Source organism: Notolepis coatsorum (genome assembly GCF_963971535.1).
Source record: "Notolepis coatsorum genome assembly, chromosome: 9".
Taxonomy (NCBI): Eukaryota; Metazoa; Chordata; class Actinopteri; order Aulopiformes; family Paralepididae; genus Notolepis; species Notolepis coatsorum.
Window position 1 is genome coordinate 40,367,557 of NC_140173.1, and position 17,079 is coordinate 40,384,635.

The 17,079-nt window shown below is 41.9% G+C and overlaps 1 protein-coding gene across 1 annotated transcript in view; it reads left to right on the plus strand.

Moving 5' to 3' along the window:
* Positions 1 to 17,079, plus strand: part of eif3s6ip (eukaryotic translation initiation factor 3, subunit 6 interacting protein) — a 72,482-nt gene that overhangs the window by 39,606 nt on the left and 15,797 nt on the right. The window contains exons 11-14 of the mRNA XM_084321065.1: positions 437 to 607; positions 5,095 to 5,228; positions 5,664 to 5,837; positions 13,298 to 13,487. Coding sequence (XP_084177191.1) covers positions 437 to 607; positions 5,095 to 5,228; positions 5,664 to 5,837; positions 13,298 to 13,487 — 669 coding nt within the window. The remainder of the gene's footprint in view (positions 1 to 436; positions 608 to 5,094; positions 5,229 to 5,663; positions 5,838 to 13,297; positions 13,488 to 17,079) is intronic.

Genomic DNA, 17,079 nt, shown 5'->3' on the forward strand with positions numbered 1-17,079 from the left:
ATATAATGTCTTCACCAATCACAATGAATATAATGTCTTAACCAATCACAATTAATATAATGTCTTCTCTTCACCAATCACAATGAATATAATGTCTTAACCAATCACAATGAATATAATGTCTTCACCAATCAGAATTAATATAATGTCTTCACCAATCAGAATGAATATAATGTCTTAACCAATCAGAATTAATATAATGTCTTCACCAATCAGAATGAATATAATGTCTTCACCAATCACAATGAATATAATGTCTGACTCTTCACCAATCACAATGAATATAATGTCTTCACCAATCACAATGAATATAATGTCGTCACCAATCACAATGAATATAATGTCTTCACCAATCACAATGAATATAATGTCTTCACCAATCACAATGAATATAATGTCTTAACCTCAGTTCTGGTTTCTGTTTCCCGTCTACCAGAGCATGTACTCTCGTGTGCCAGAGTGCCAGATCACTACCTACTACTATGTGGGCTTTGCCTATCTGATGATGCGGAGATACCAGGACGCCATCCGAGTCTTCGCCAACATTCTGCTCTACATACAGAGGACCAGGAACATGTTCCAGAGGTCCACCTACAAATATGAGATGGTCAGTTGTAGGAGGAGTAGGAGTAGTAATAATAGTAGGCGTAGTAATATGAGGAGTAGGGGTAGTAGTGGTAGTAGTAGGAGTATCTGGATTATAGATAAAATCACTTGCTGAGCTTAATGTCTGGGTAAAGAAAATGCAGATATTTGTTATATAACACTATACTATACTAACACTATATAAATAATAGAAAACAAACTACAGCGCATTAGATTGATTCTCCCACAGTTGGCTGCTCCAAAGTGTGCCGTAGCCAAGCTAATGCTAACCATTTCATGTACGTCAATTGAAAATGCTAAAACAATTAGCGCCAAACTGTGGTATAGTTAAATAACACTGTGAGGTCTAGTTAAATAACTGAGGTCTAGTTAAATAACTGATGTATAGTTAAATAACTCTGAGGTATAGTTAAATAACTGAGGTATAGTTAAATAACAGGTCTAGTTAAATAACTCTGTGAGGTCTAGTTAAATAACTGAGGTCTAGTTATCTCTTTGAGGTCTAGTTATTTGAGGTCTAGTTAAATAACTGATGTATAGTTAAATAACTGAGGTCTAGTTAAATAACTGAGGTCTAGTTAAATAACTAATAGGTCTAGTTAAATAACTGAGGTCTAGTTAAATAACCCTGAGGTATAGTTAAATAACTGAGGTATAGTTAAATAACTGAGGTATAGTTAAATAACAGGTATACTTAAATAACTGAGGTCTAGTTAAGTAACTCTGATAGGTCTAGTTAAATAACTCTGATAGGTCTAGTTAAATAACTCTGATAGGTCTAGTTAAATAACTCTGATAGGTCTAGTTAAATAACGCTGAGGTCTAGTTAAATAACTCTGAGGTCTAGTTAAATAACCCTGAGGTCTAGTTAAATAACTGAGGTCTAGTTAAATAACTGAGGTACGGCTGGGTGGTAATTTAATGGTCTAAAATGTATATCACGGTATAATTTGAAGCATAGGCGGTAACGGTATATATCACGGGGTAAAACACTGGTATGACAGCTATTACTGTACTCTTGCATTACTAGGACATATTTCACATAGTACAGAGGTATTTTAAGAACATTGTGCAAAACTGCAATAGAAAAAAGCAAAACCTTTTCTCAAGTTACCGTTTCTCAAGTGTCTGCGGGCAGGTAAGGTAATTGATATTTTGACGCTGTTGAAACGTAAATAATAAAATTAGGGAGGGAGGGGGGGACGGACTGACTGACTCAGCCCCCCCCTTCCCTCACTATTGGATGCATCCGAGCGTTCCCAGGGATGGGTTTAGTTAGCGTTAGCAGCTAACATTAGTTAAAACCTTTAGCGCGACGTGGGCATTCCAGAATGGCGAGGCCATTAGCCATGAGGCCAGAGGCCATGTTAGACCATTGGACCCGTCGCAGAGTTTACATTACACATAGAAACTGCGCGACTCGCGAGAGAAGTTGTCACACAGCTGTCAAACGCAGGGCTGAAGAGCTAGTTTGCTTCTAGAATTGAAGGTCCGCTCTGCTCTGTCTATTATGAATTGACAATTGCGTGTTGACACGCCCACTACGCAAAGCCATTACTCGCATACTGTGCTCCTAAATGATTTTTCCAGTTCGCACATATCTATTTTTAGGGGCAAATGCAAGTGAAATAGGGGGCTTTCTCACTGCCATTCGGGGTTGAATCAGCTCCCCTCCGTCCTCGTTCCGTCCTTGGGTGCGAACTTCCCCACTCCCTCTCCCCCCTCTAGTTTACGTACACACTGCAGTCTTGGTGCGCTCTGGGTATTGTTTGCGTTTTGAGCATGTAAGCTTGCCGTAGGCGATGATGTCACGCTCGAATGTCAACACAGGAAGAGTTTAACATACGGTGGTGGAAACTGGATGCTGATATAAAGAAACAAATAACCAATAAATATGAAGTTATATTTGAACCTCTGTTGTCAAGCCTTGTCAATATAACCCACCCCCCTTTTCTCACGAATGGAACTGGTGTCATGGAGTCCGCTTTGATCGTTTTCCAGGGTTAACGCTAAGCTAATGCTAGTTAGCTTACGCTAACGCTAGTTAGTTTAGCCTATTTATTACTAGTTAGCAGCTAACATTAGCCCATCGCTTGCGGCAATTATATTGAATGTCATTGATCTACCGGTCGATCACGGCCGACTGGTTGGGCACCACTGGTCTAATAGAAATAAATGCATTCGAACAAGAAACCAATGTATAGTAGACATAGCAATGGCAAAAAAAATGCCAGGCCCAATGCGAGCCAGGGAAGTCTTGTGCTTGTAACGTGGCTTCATGGTTTCAGCCGTGAGGCTCAACATGCTTGTTTGGTTGAGGTCTGAACTCGCCAAATTGCCATGGGTATTGTCCAGTTGTTGCTGTATGTTTTTATCTGCCAAAATTTCAAGCAAGCATGAAAGCATTACAGTAATGACGTTGTGTGTGTCAGCAAGTTGATACAGCAAGCCTCTCCCGTGTTTTGGTACAAGCTCGCACACCACGCCCCCCGCTCCCACTGGCGCGCACCCGGAACCACCTATTTCAGTGGTCCAGGTTTTGAGCGAATCAGCGTCCCCGGGGACGGGGGCGAGCGTTCTCAGTAGGACGGTCACACCCTTTTCTGGTGCGATCGGGCTCTGATTCGACCCCGAATGGTTAGTGAGAAAGCCCCCATAGTCTCACTGTAGAGCCCTGCTCAGACTGCGTACATGTCACCAAAGCGGTAGAATATGAAGAATGCAACATGAGACAGACTTTCATGCATTAGTTTCAACACTGTCGTGTTCTGTACGACCCGTAATTCATTATAGTTCATTGTAAAATAGCGACAGTGTAATTATTGTCAAACTCTATAAATTGCATTTGGAATAGGTCTTTCTTTTTCGAATGAATGCAGTATGGTTTATCTATATAGCGTTATCAGAATACTACGGGGTGCGCTGACTGCACTCCGCAGGGATCTGTTTTCAGGGATAGCAGATAGGGCAGTCTATTTGCAGAGAGAACATAATATTAACTAGAGTCCAGTCCACTACCACACATTCTCCTTGATTTGTACCGCAATTTGGGACCCAAATTGGAGCGTGGAACAAAACGCACAAATGCCATCCCCAATGCCATTTCAAGTCCTCTCCACCCTCTGGTCTTTGGCCACCGGCACGGTCCATCGTGATATATTGGAGATGGATCGAGCAATAGACTGTTACTGTACCACCCATGTAGCTGTCAAAGTTATGTGAATAGAAAGGGATTCCACTCAGTCAATGTTGCGATGCACATTTGGCTGATACATCGTTGCTGGTGACCGGGAGGAAGGCACGCATTGTATTGAATTAAATTGTAATGGTAATTAAATGTTATCACTGGGGTATCTGTAATTTAAATATCGCTTAAATGCAGGTGATCGGGGTTATCCACTGAAGCCATAGTGACTGACCAACTCAACGAACGACCCAACAGGAGTGCAATTATAACGGGCTTACGCGCAAACAAGAGCCCTTTAGAGCGCAGTTGGCCTGCTTGTTTTGGCACGGAGAGGGGGGGGGGGGGCAGACGCAGAACACCCACCTCCAAACGCCATTAAATATTGTTTAAAATAAAAAGCGAAATACTATTATTTTTTTCCAAATAAGATTGGTCACAACGAAATGCTTTCTAGCTTACATTTGTTGGTTAGAATAGATGACCTCCATTGAAACTTCACTGAGAGCAAGATTGATCACAGAGGACTCGCTCTCAGTGAAGTTTCAAGTCCGCTTAGTCCATTATTCTACATTCCATGGGGGTGTTTCGTTACCATATATGGTTAATTTGGGGCAGTTCATTATGCAAATGCTTACGAGCATGCACAAGCATAGACGGTAAGAACATTGGTATTTATCAACACGGGAGTGTGTGTACGACCTAAATCCTGATTCTTCTGTGTGTAGAGACATTCTAAATTCCGGGCTTAGGAGCGAAAATAGAACACTTTCTACGCATTATTGATAAATGAGGACCCTGGTGTGGTTACGTCATTGCTACTTTAGAGCTGCTCTACCGGTCACAAGGTATAATCAAAATCGTAGCACAAATTCATACCGGTGTACTTTGTATACTGTTTATACCGTCCACCCCTACTGTGAGGTCTAGTTAAATAAAAGCACAGATTTGGGTGGTCTAACCTAGTTTGCCAGTTAGTCGATTAGTCAAGCTTTCTAACCAAGTATGGTCCATTTGATAGATTTTAGTATTTTTTTAGCAAAACATCTTAGTGATGACTTAGTCTGACCACACCCCCATAATCCTGAGAAATGTTCTGAGCGGCCAGATGAGCCATCAATCGAGTGTCCGACCACACCCCCATAATCCTGAGAAATATTCTGAGCGGCCAGATGAGCTGTTTATGAGCTAGGCTTTATAATAGTTATTAGCATTTTTAATCATTCAAATTTGGCTGGGTGGTTAATAACACATGTCTCTGTCTGTGACACACTCCTAATTATTTACTCTATCTCTCTCTCCAGATCAACAAGCAGAATGAACAGATGCACGGCCTGCTGGCCATTGCTCTGACCATGTACCCCATGCGTATCGACGAGAGCATCCACACTCAGCTCCGAGAGAAGTACGGAGACAAGATGCTCCGCATGCAGAAAGGGTAAGGGACATGTCCTTATATCAATATTTATCAAGTATTTTTTCTTTCTTTATTTGTCTGGAACATCCACATTAAAAGATCACAATAAAAGATAAAACACCAAACATAGAAGATAAATGTATGTGTTTGAGAAGGAGCAGGAAGAAGCCAGATGCTTATCATGTCCTGCCCCTTCATCAACAGTCATTGAAAAGCTGATGTTAATGTGATATAGAAAATATTATATACAATTAGTAATATATCTTTTTCTATTATTACTTGAATTAGAAATGTTTTATTATAAATGATATATTTTTTATATTATAGAAAGCAAATATTGTGTCAAATGTCTCAGGGAAATGTCTTGGTGAACTAGTTGAGACTGAGTTCAGTGGTGATGGTGTTACTATGACCTGCCTGACCCGAGCTCCCCTCCTCCTCCTCTTCATCACCCAGAGACGCGACAGTGTTTGAGGAGCAGTTCAGCTTCGCCTGTCCCAAGTTCCTGTCCCCTGTGGTGCCCAACTACGAAAACATGAACCCCGACTACCACAAGGAGCCCTTCCAGCAGCAGCTCAAGGTGTTCACCGAGGAGGTGCAGCAGCAGGCGCAGCTCTCCACCATCCGCAGGTGACCTCTGACCCCTCCGTTTACCTGCATCTCGTTGAGCCCTTTTGTCTGTTTGATTTCCCCCCTTTGTTTACCTGCATCTCGTTGAGCCCTTTTGTCTGTTTGATTTCCCCCCTTTGTTTACCTGCATCTCGTTGAGCCCATCTTCCCAAGAGTCCATAGCATGAAAACATGCGTAATACATATGACAAAGAAAACCATACGGAATACAAGTACAAAACATACGTTCAAGAAATACACTGGAAAAATAGCTGAATTTAAAAGTAAAAAGAAAAAAAGTTAAAAGATAAATGGTTACACATACTAATACTTAGGGATGCACCGAATGGGAAATTCTTGGCCGAAACCGATACCGAAAATAGGAAAAAGTTGGCCGAAAACCGAATGCCGAAAATGATTAACAGTTTGAGTGCCAGCCATTAACATGGGAAACATGGTTAAATGCCAGGACCCACTTCAATGATAGCGCTCTAAGCGCATAATCTGTCTTAGATTATGGCTATGTGTCTAATAGGGATGGGTATCGTTAGGATACTACTACTCTTATCGATACTGCTTAACGGTTTGGTACTTTATCGATACTTTTATCGGTTCTTTTAGATTATTATTTAAATATATTTAAATATATTTTTTTTTTACAATTTATTATTTGAACGGCTTAAGGCTATATCTTTACTAGATATTTGTTTGTTGTGCTGCATATTTGAAATAAACTTCAATCAAATCAAACCCCCCCCCCCCCTTAAAAAACAAAAACCTGTGTTTAACCTGGCCATCTATAAAACATCATGCTAAAACTGTGAAACAAATGTCCTACTCCCCTAAAGAAAGAAATACATAGCAAACATGACTCAGTTATGCAATAGTGCTGCTGCTTTTTATTTAGTTAAAATCTTTTAGTTAATAAGACAAAAACGATTTCATGACTGCTTACTGTCCTCGCCGGAAGTGCGTTGGATACCTACCTTAACGTAAAATTTTCAACAACAGAACAGATTGCTGCTAATTAAACACCATGGAAACGGAGTAACGTTAACGCTATGTCGAGTTCATACGTGTAGTGTAGTATGAATGATGAACTCGGCATAACGTTAACGTTAGTCAGTTTCAGTGTTGCTGGATGGTACACTCTATTAGCGCCGTAGCTAACGTAGCTAGCCATGTTAACGTTACATTTAACAACAGAACAGATTGCTGCTAATTAAACACTTCATGGAAACGGAGTAACGTTAACGCTATGTCGAGTTCATATGTGTAGTGTAGTATGAATGATGAACTCGGCATAACGTTAACGTTAGTCAGTTTGTGTTGCTGGATGGTACACTATTAGCTCCGTAGCTAACGTAGCTAGCCACGGACAGGCACCTCCCTACCTGTGTATGTGTGAGTGTGAGCGGCTTGCGACAAGTGTGTGTAATGGCTTGCTGCCTCGCTTCTCATGCAGACAGAGAGAGGAGAGATAGTTCGCAACGTTTAAATTCCTCGAAAAAAAAAACTCATAATAATTTCTAGAGTATTGATAGCAGTACCGATAATGTCGAAGCTTATTAATACTGTGCTATAGTACTATTGATTACAGTGTTGGGTCCTGTAAATCAGCGTTTCCGTTAGCCGGTAATTACCGGTATTTGACTGGCAAAATCTGTTGAAGTCCGACATATTTAATCTCTCCGGTCATAGTGTCCGGTGAAAATAGTTCCCTCTGGGCACAGTTTGATTATTTGAATTGTATTTGGATGGGCTGGAGTTGGGTGGCCTATGCGATGAACGAAACAATCATTGAGTTTGTTGTCGTTGCTTCGCTCAGCGAGAGCTTGCTGCTGGATTTGCGGAAGGCATGCAGCTGCAGACCCACAGAACCCACCAGCTTTGCTGGCACAGTGCGGTCCCCAGACCTGGAAAGCTGCTCTGCGGGTCTGCAGCTGGATGCTTCTTGCAAACTAACTGCGGCCGGCTCGCGCTGATAACAGCTTTCATTGTTGGACCGGCTGCTTGGTGGAGCAACGATGAAACGAATGTAATGAATCGTTCGTCGCATGGGCTATTTAATTTTGGCCTGTTTTGGTACGGTTCGGGTGGTCAAGTTGTGCTTGGAGGGAGTTGTTTTCACCGGACATTATGACCAGCACCAATCGTTGGGAGGTGGAGATATACATCACGCAAACCCACGATAATGTTGCCGCCTCTCTCTGCAAAATTTCTCAGTTCTTCGCTTGATATAATTAATACAAATGTCCAATATAACGGAATTCGTTAGCTCATAAAAATGTGATTATAACAGACTGCTGGTTAGTGTCGGACCGACTGCCCACATACGCGGTCTATTTTATTTCAAGTCAGCAGCAGCACGGAGTATCGAGGGACTTATTTTATTTGGAATATATTAATGACTATACGCAAAAGTAGCCTCGTTTTAAGTAATAATATTATAAATCTACATGCCTTGAGGATGACATTCTTTATATAGCCTATATCAATTGTTTTAAAGCTCAATAAACTATGACCGGAATTAATCTCATTTGTCCGGTAGATTGAAATCTTGCAGGTCACGGAGACCGGCAACAATTTTTTCTAACGGAAACCCAGACATACCACAGGGAGAGACGATAGGGGTCGGTATCTTCCCAATTGAGCTCAGAGAGACTGCAGCACTAACCCGAGGCTCGATTGATGAAATATGAATTAAAATCGCCAATAATATATATAAAAAGAAAAAGAAAAAAAAAACGACAAACTAACGCTATATATAGCGTCGGGGGCACTCAAAGGTCGGCATGAACTAACGACAAAACGCGTCCGTGGCACTCAATGTGTTAATATAAATATGATGTCTTTAAAAAAAAAAAAAATTCAGCTACCTGATTATGGCAAAAGACATGATTATGGCAAAACTTAACTTAAATAATATTAATAATCACTATTGGCCCATAAAACATTTATTCAGCACTTTTGAATGCATACATTAATTCCAGACTGACTGCTGAAAGATTGTACAATTTAAACATTTTCTCTTTGCATACAACAAAATGTGCATTAAAGTCAAGTGCATTTTCTTTTCTCTGTAGGATAACTACAACAAAGTGCATTCAGAACAAAGCCAAGGTGCTTTAAAACTGCATAAAGATCTGCATAAAGACACACACGAGAGGGAGAATAGCTTATAGCAGACTTAATGATGTTACTGTAGTGGTTACTGAGTCATAATTCACGGTGTTCTAGCCTACATGGAAGGACTGTTGTATTTACTACATCTCCCGTGACTCTTAGCGGGGGATGACGTAGCTTAACACTTTCAGTACCGGCCATTAACATGGTAAAGCATGGTTAAATGCCACCACCCACTTCAATGATAGCGTTGTGAACGCATAGGCTGTGTCTAATCTGCCTGTCGCTTATCAATGACTTGTTTGCAGTCAACATTGTCGAAACTGATTGTTTTTTAATCGGTGCATTTCCGTTTTATAGCATTTTGAAAAGCCCTCGTTTTCAAGGAAATTATATAGATTCCGTGATAAAAGGCATTTACTGGAATATTCTGGAATACACAAACATGTTGTCATTTTTCGGCCTATTTATGAATCGTTTTCAAATAAACGCTAGATTATCGATAGTATATGTGTACTTATGCACCCTATAGAGGCGGGCTGAAATATCGATTCTCTCATTTCCTGATCGCGCACACACACACGCATAGGGCAAACGCTTATATCTCTGTGAAAATAGCTCTGATTATCCTAAGACTGGTAAAATAAATTCCTTACCTGAGATCAGATGTTATCCAAAAAGATTATTCCAATTCCTGATTGCCATTCCAAATATCGATCACGCTTATTGATTACAGTGTTGGGTACTGTAAATACATAATCCACACGTTTTCCGGGCCGGCGAGCACAATGGATTCTTCAGTTGGCTTGAGGGAAAAGTAAAATGAGGAAACTGGCCACCCCCCCTTAGTCAGTGTAAAGTAATGGGGTGCAGTTACACAGGGAGAGACGATAGGGGGCGGTATCTTCCCAATTGAGCTCAGAGAGAGTCTGCAACACTAGCGTGAGGCTCGATTGATGAAATATGAATTCAAATCGCCAATAATAATAAAAAACGACAAACAAACGCTATATAGCGTCGGGGGCACTCAAAGGTCGGCATGAACTAACGACAAAACGCGCCCGTGGCACTCAATGTGTTAACACATTGACGACCAGCGTCCCGCGCCGATTTATAGGCCAGAGGACCGAGCGTTGTCAACAAACCGATGTACTTTCTAACAGCTATATATATACTTTATAGTATTGCTATCTGTCCATTCTCATTGTCACTTGAGTGCATAAACCGTGCCTTCATAATGGCTTAAAGAAAATAAAAATCCATCGGTTGGTTGTCATTTTATAGTGCCGTGAATATAAGGTTTATCGCAGTTTTCGCCTAGTCTTTTTTCTGGGGAGCTAGATAATAGGCTAAAGGCTAGTCAAGTTATATCAAACGCCATTTCTGCTGTATATATACGAATGAAATAAAACAAACTGCGTAGCATCCGGACTATTACAGAGCATCTATGGATGAAATGGGGGCGGCGGGGAACGCCGATTACTATTATTGATTAGCAATACAGTGCGTTCACGCAGCCATTTTCACTCATCGATCACGTTGCGTTTTAAAACAATGTCCAATCCAGCTGTAATTTGGGGGAATAGTATCCTAACGTCAGCCCATGTGATCGCCGGCAGCATTTCGTCATTAGTCATCGGAATCTGGTAGATCGATATGTCCATTGGTTGATCATAAATCCCATTATTCCAGGCTGAAATCTGCGTTCGGTAACGGGATCAAAGATGGAGTATGTTCGGCTGGGACCGAGGCTCATATGAAACACCCACAGACAGTACATTTTTTTTCCCCCCAATCGCCCTCAATGATACTGCAGTGGAGCCATGGCGCCCCTAAGCGGATCTGGCCGGTATTGCATGTTTCGAAAATCAAATATGCGGGTAGGTCCTGCAAGTCGATCGCGGACGTTAATAGCGTTATTAATATGGAATAAAACAATAACAACTTGCCACGAGTTAACTCGTGGCTCTGGTCCACAACGCATGGCACCGAAACACGAGTTAACTCGTGGCTGGTCCCTATTTAAGAGAGACGGATGAAAGGAATGGAAGCGCTGTTAGCTAGCTTAACGCTAACGTTAGTTAAAAAGGTTTTTAACCGCGACGGGCATATAGTAATGGCGAGGATATAAAGCATGTTAAAGACGCATTTATTGGATGCGTTGCTCGCGGAGTTTACATAGAAACAGCGCGAGTCACAAGAGGAGTTGTCACAGGCTGTAGAATGCAGGAAGAGCTGCCAAGCTGCTCACGTTGCGCATGCTATGTCTGTAGCCGCGTTTTGATTACGTCATCACAACAACACGTTATTTGACATTCAGTGATATATTTTCTGTGCTAAAACCCTTTCGGCCGCCCTTTTTAACTTTACTTAAATTTTCGGCCGATAATTTTCGGTGGCCGAATATTCGGTGCATCCCTACTAATACTAATACTAATCATACTAATTAAACATTAATCAAGTAAAAGTTAAATTTTAAATTCCACTGTTAAAAAAAAACTAAAGGCCCTTTTTGTTTAAATCGTTCTTTTTTGTAAGCTAGAGCATTCTTTTTCCAATTGCAAGCCAAGTCCATAATTTCCTGCACCTGGTTCTCATCTATTTATCACTGTCTGCACCTCGTTCTCATCTATTTAGAGAGGCATAAGTTGTAAAGCGCTTTGGATAAAAGCTGTTATATAAATGCAGTCCATTTATTTATCTAATGCACAAGTTTTATCACTGCGCTTGAGGGAGAACACCAAAAAAAAATCCAATTCGATTTTGAACCCCTCCCCCATCTTTATAAACATTGTAAATATGTGGGTTCTTTAGGATGTCAATCAAATTAATCCTGACCCATCTGCCCATCCGAAGGTCTTAATTAATTACATAAAATTGCAGACGCTTGCCATGTCCTAAATGCTAATATTAATAACATATGTAAAGGGGAACTATCTTATAAATGGCCTTTTTGAGTGTTTAGCATTGTTTCCTAGCTATGTGAACTTATATTAATATGATCTATGTCTCAAAATTCTCATATTGGCGCATTCTTCCAATTCTCCTCTCACAATATTCACCCTCACTGAACTGAGTCATTTGAAAATGTGCGCGATATGTGATGTCAGAAAGACACCGCTGCATGTTAATGTTCAGGCGGCGCCGGCACGGCGCAGTGGTTTAGGAGCCCAGGCTCAAAACGGCTCGAGATCTTGAGGTAGAAAAATGCTGTTTTTGAGGACTTGATTAGAAATACAAAACAATGAATAAAAAAAAATATATATATTACAGAGGTGTTCCATAGACTCACAGGAATTGTGTAAAAGTGCCCAAATAGTGAAAGAAATAGTAAAATAGTTCCCCTTTAATATTATTATATCTCTCTAGCTTCCTGAAGCTCTACACCACCATGTTGAATAGTTATAATATTAATAACTTATGTTAATATTATTATATCTCTCTAGCTTCCTAAAGCTCTACACCACCATGCTGAATAGTTATAATATTAACCTGTTCCACCCGACGGGCCCGATACTGGTCCCGAAATGACATCTGGTCATTAATCAATATTTTTTAGACTGTTGTATAAAATTAGCGATTTTAAATTTCAAACGTATTCAAGTATTAACATCACTAACATGTCACAACAGCATGTAGAATATATTATCATCAATACGTTAGTTTAGCAATAGGTTAAAAGTGTCATTAGATAGATTTAACTTGTCGACAAGTCTAGTCGTGAGGGTGACCATTTTGGATATTTTTGAACCATGGGAATTGTAGTCTTTTTGCGGCCATTTTGTAGAGGACATGCATAGCTTGTCGATCAGCGTTGGAATTTTTCAGAACTACACTTCCTGGAAGATTCTATAGGGGTTCAAGGTTCAGAGTTCTGTATGAATTATATCAATAACTGTTATTATTCGGGATAATAAGCCACAAAAGGTAACATTTTTGACAAATATTGAAACGCAGTTAGTTTCTCCTCCCTATTGTTAGCATGTAGCAACAATTAGATCTGAAATTAGTTTCAACATGTAAGGTAATGAACGAGATCAGTGGCAGTTTTTCATGTCTGGTCATTATTAGCATGGTGTTATTCACTGTCAAAGATGCAAAGAAAAATCATAATTCATATTCTCCTTTGTTTCATCACAATTTAAGCAAGCCTAGTAATAGACACAATATTTCTGACACTGTGAATACATTCCATGAGGTCCATAGATGTCCCTAGATACCAACAATATGCAAATGGCCCTTGTAGAAGTGGAGCAATATTCCATTTACCTAGGTATATATTTTAGGCGGATTTTCACCACTGGTGGAACAGGTTAATAACTTACGTTAATACTAATATTATTATATCTCTGTAGCTTCCTGAAGCTCTACACCACCATGCCAGTAGCTAAGCTAGCAGGCTTCCTGGACATGACGGAGCAGGAGTTCAGGATCCAGCTGTTGGTCTTCAAACACAAGATGAAGAACCTGGTCTGGACCAGTGGCATCTCAGCGCTGGACGGGGAGTTCCAGTCTGCCTCAGAGGTCGACTTCTACATCGACAAGGTCTGTGTGTTCAATGGATTGATTGATAATTTTATTAACAGATTGCAGAATGGGTACAATACAGTACGGCTCAATACACACAATTGTGTTTTTTTTTTTTTTTTTTGGGGATTATCTTTTTCCGATTTTTCTCCCATCCCACTGTTAGTCGTTATGCCAATTCCCAACCCCCTTCCTGGTTGTTGCGCACTTTCCCCTACTGTTGGTCCGAGAGGCCGGAGACTGTCGCATGCTTTCCTCCGACGCATGTGCAGCCAGCCGGCAGCCAGCCTGGCCGCGCAGATTCTCACCGGGAGAGTTTAACGTGTGGAAGGTCGCACTACCTCTCTCCAGATCCTACCCTTGCTGAGCAGGCGCCCCGACCGAACTGTAGGGGTCGCTGTCCACAACGCCCAGAACCCAGCCACGGCTCCCCTCCCCCTAACTCAGCCAAACAAGTTAGTATAGCGATCAGCCCGAGCCAAGGCAATGCTGACTCTCCGGGAGTCGAGACCGCAGCCTCTTGCATTGGTGACGAGCACAATCTCCGCTACGCCACCTGACCGTCAATACACACAATTGTTAACACATTCCCGGCCATTGGAATGTGGCTGGAATGTGGCTGGAACGCCAGCTTTCCATTACAAACTTTCACTGTGCATCACTTTGTTTGTAGAGCTAAATCTATATTTTATATTATAGCTATGGATACAATATCATGGTAATTTGACAGTATGAACCTTCCGTTCAAGATGCAAAAAAGAAATTATTTTTCCATCAATACGTTCCCGTTTTATACCGTGGTGAATATGAGTGTTATTTCGGAATTATCTCGGCTAATTCCTGAGGCTATTTATAAGGCGTGATGCTAATAACGTTAAATCCATTGGCGTTTCGTCCATACACACGCTAGAGTTAAAAATCCGAATGCATATGATCGGTATTATGTTTCCTCATGAATGCATGAAAGAGGGGGATGGGGGGGTCGTTTCTGATGAATTGATTGCCAATAACGGCATTCGTTATTACCATAACATGTGCTGATCAGGGGGATGGCTATGAAATCCTTGCACGATCAAGCTGAAATTGACATTAAATTGTCCTTACCTGTGGCCGGTCGGATTCCAAAAAGAATATTCCAATTATTTGATTGCCATCTGGTAGATCATATGTCCATTTGGCCCATGATATAACCCACCACAGCGTGGTGAGTCGGGGGTCCCGAGGGCTATTCAATGCGATCTAGTGAAGCCATAGGTTCAGGTTAGTAGAAAAGTCCGCCCGGAGTGTTTACAGTGTGGCACCCGGTCTGCAACAGGGGTTACTGCATTCTTGAGACAGTGCCACTACCAGGATTTGGCCGGTACTGCACCTTAGGAGTCCCAATATGCTTTTTCCAGGCAAAATACAGCTCTGTGACATTGAATAGGATATTTAAAAAGAAAAAACGAGTCAAAAACGTATATATATACGTGATTGGCCGGGAATGTGTTAAGGGGATGCAGACCAGAGAAAGACTTTCGTCTTGTTTACATCAGGGTCCCCCATTTTCAATTCATGACATTTATGACATACAGATATATATCATGACATTTCTGACATACATGACATACAGGTATACAGTACTTGTAACTGCGGGGTACAATTCCCTGACTGTATTACTAGATATGATACTTACTACCACTACCTTTGTACTTAATATTCGGCCACCCAGTACACGGCATAAATATATTATGATGAACACTGTCACGTAGATGAAACGGATCCAACACAAATGTACGAATTAGAAATAGGTCTTTATTTCTACACAGCGATGGTGTGTAGAGCAAGCACTTAATCAAATCAATCACATTTATGAATGGAATTAGTATGCACTTTTATGGCAAGAGTATTCGTCGGTATATCAATAGAGAATGTCCAATCTCTGAAGGCGCAGGTGGTACATATACGACCTGGAATAGTTTAAGGAATAACAGCAATGATACTTTAATGATTATATACTGGACACACTAGGGGGGGTTAATCCGGTCGCTTGTAAGCCGACAGGAGTAGGAAGGGGGGGGGGGTAGAATCCGGCTGCCTCATCCGGCCAAGGGTATCCCAGGTGAACCCACTGTAGTGCCGTTCAATGCGCCGGCGATCCTTGGACCACAGATGAAAGCAGGTGGACTCTTTGTGGGCCGGCTCTCTCCGGTCCACGGGGGAGAGACGTGAAGCGACCTCGTCTTGCAGAGCGTCTCCTCACCTTGCGTCCTCTCCAGGGGGGGGGGTTCCAACACACGGCAGTGTCGGGGGTCTTTATCCATGGAATAATCAAAGTATACAAAGCATAATCCGTGCCTGGGAAGGCGGGCTGTCGTCGGTAGAATAATCCGGTATACAGGTCCACTCGCTCGTCGGCTCTGGGGCTCCTCGGGTGCAGCTTCACGTGGGGTCAACCACCCTGGATAAGCAGCCAGTTCTCTGCCCGAAACGATGGGGTACGGACTACGGTAGTATTCTCACCGCACAAAGCACTATATATTAACAGACTATTATTAGCTTAATAGACTACGTCCAACTCGACGATATAGTGCCAAATATGACTATTCAAATATTAATATACACGATGTCTCAATACCGATGGTAGGCGAACTTGGCCTTACTCCCACACGTGGCGTCGCGGGGAGGCTTTACGTCTGTGACTCTATTGGAGGGTAAGAAACTGGACTGAAAAGGAAGTCCTACTTTAGTAGCGCAGTATATATACGCACTATGAACAAATAGTCCCATTAGTGGTGCGGTAGTCAGATTCCTACGCGGAACTAGGACTTGTTCGTACATGTGGAGCGGTACGTTTGAACTGGGTCTGAGGGGTATGGCAGCCTGGCACCAAGGTCTCGACCAATAGTAGAATGGAGACCATTATGGGATGTTCAGTAGGCTAGAATGGATATTCAATGCATATTGTACAAGGAATATACAAGGGATATCAGGGAATATTAGAGAATATACAAATACAATTAAATATATATATACAAATAAATATACACATTCGGTTCAATCTGGCCCTTCACAACAGCCACCCCCTGATTGGTCCCAGACCTAATCAGTTAAACAGAGACAGATTAATCGCGTTGTCTATTTACACATAAGGGTTTGCTGTAGGGGTCAGTCAACTTCACAAAGTCATAGGGTTATAGGGTCATGGTCATCATCGATTGTGTCTGGGAGTCGGGGCAGTTCTATGAGCCTCGCCACGGGACGGGTGTAAGTGCGACCCTGGACGAGCACTTCAGCTGCTCGGACCTTGCCGTCGGCACCGGTGATCACTTTGCTTACGCGGCCGGCCGGCCACATAGCTCTGGGCAGTGATTGATCAATAATCATGACGACTGTTCCTTCTGTCAAATTGTCTCTCTCCTTTACCCACTTCTGGCGGGTCTGTAGAGACGGTAGGTAGTGCAGTAGGAAACTGCTCCAAAACTTGTCGGCTAATACTTGGCTGTACCTCCACATTCGTCGGCCGTTCGCTTCTTCAGGCCGGTACATTGTCTGGGGTAATGCAGGATCTAGCCGCCCCATCAGGAGTGTGTTGGGGGTAACTGGGTCGATATCCGCCACATCACTGGAG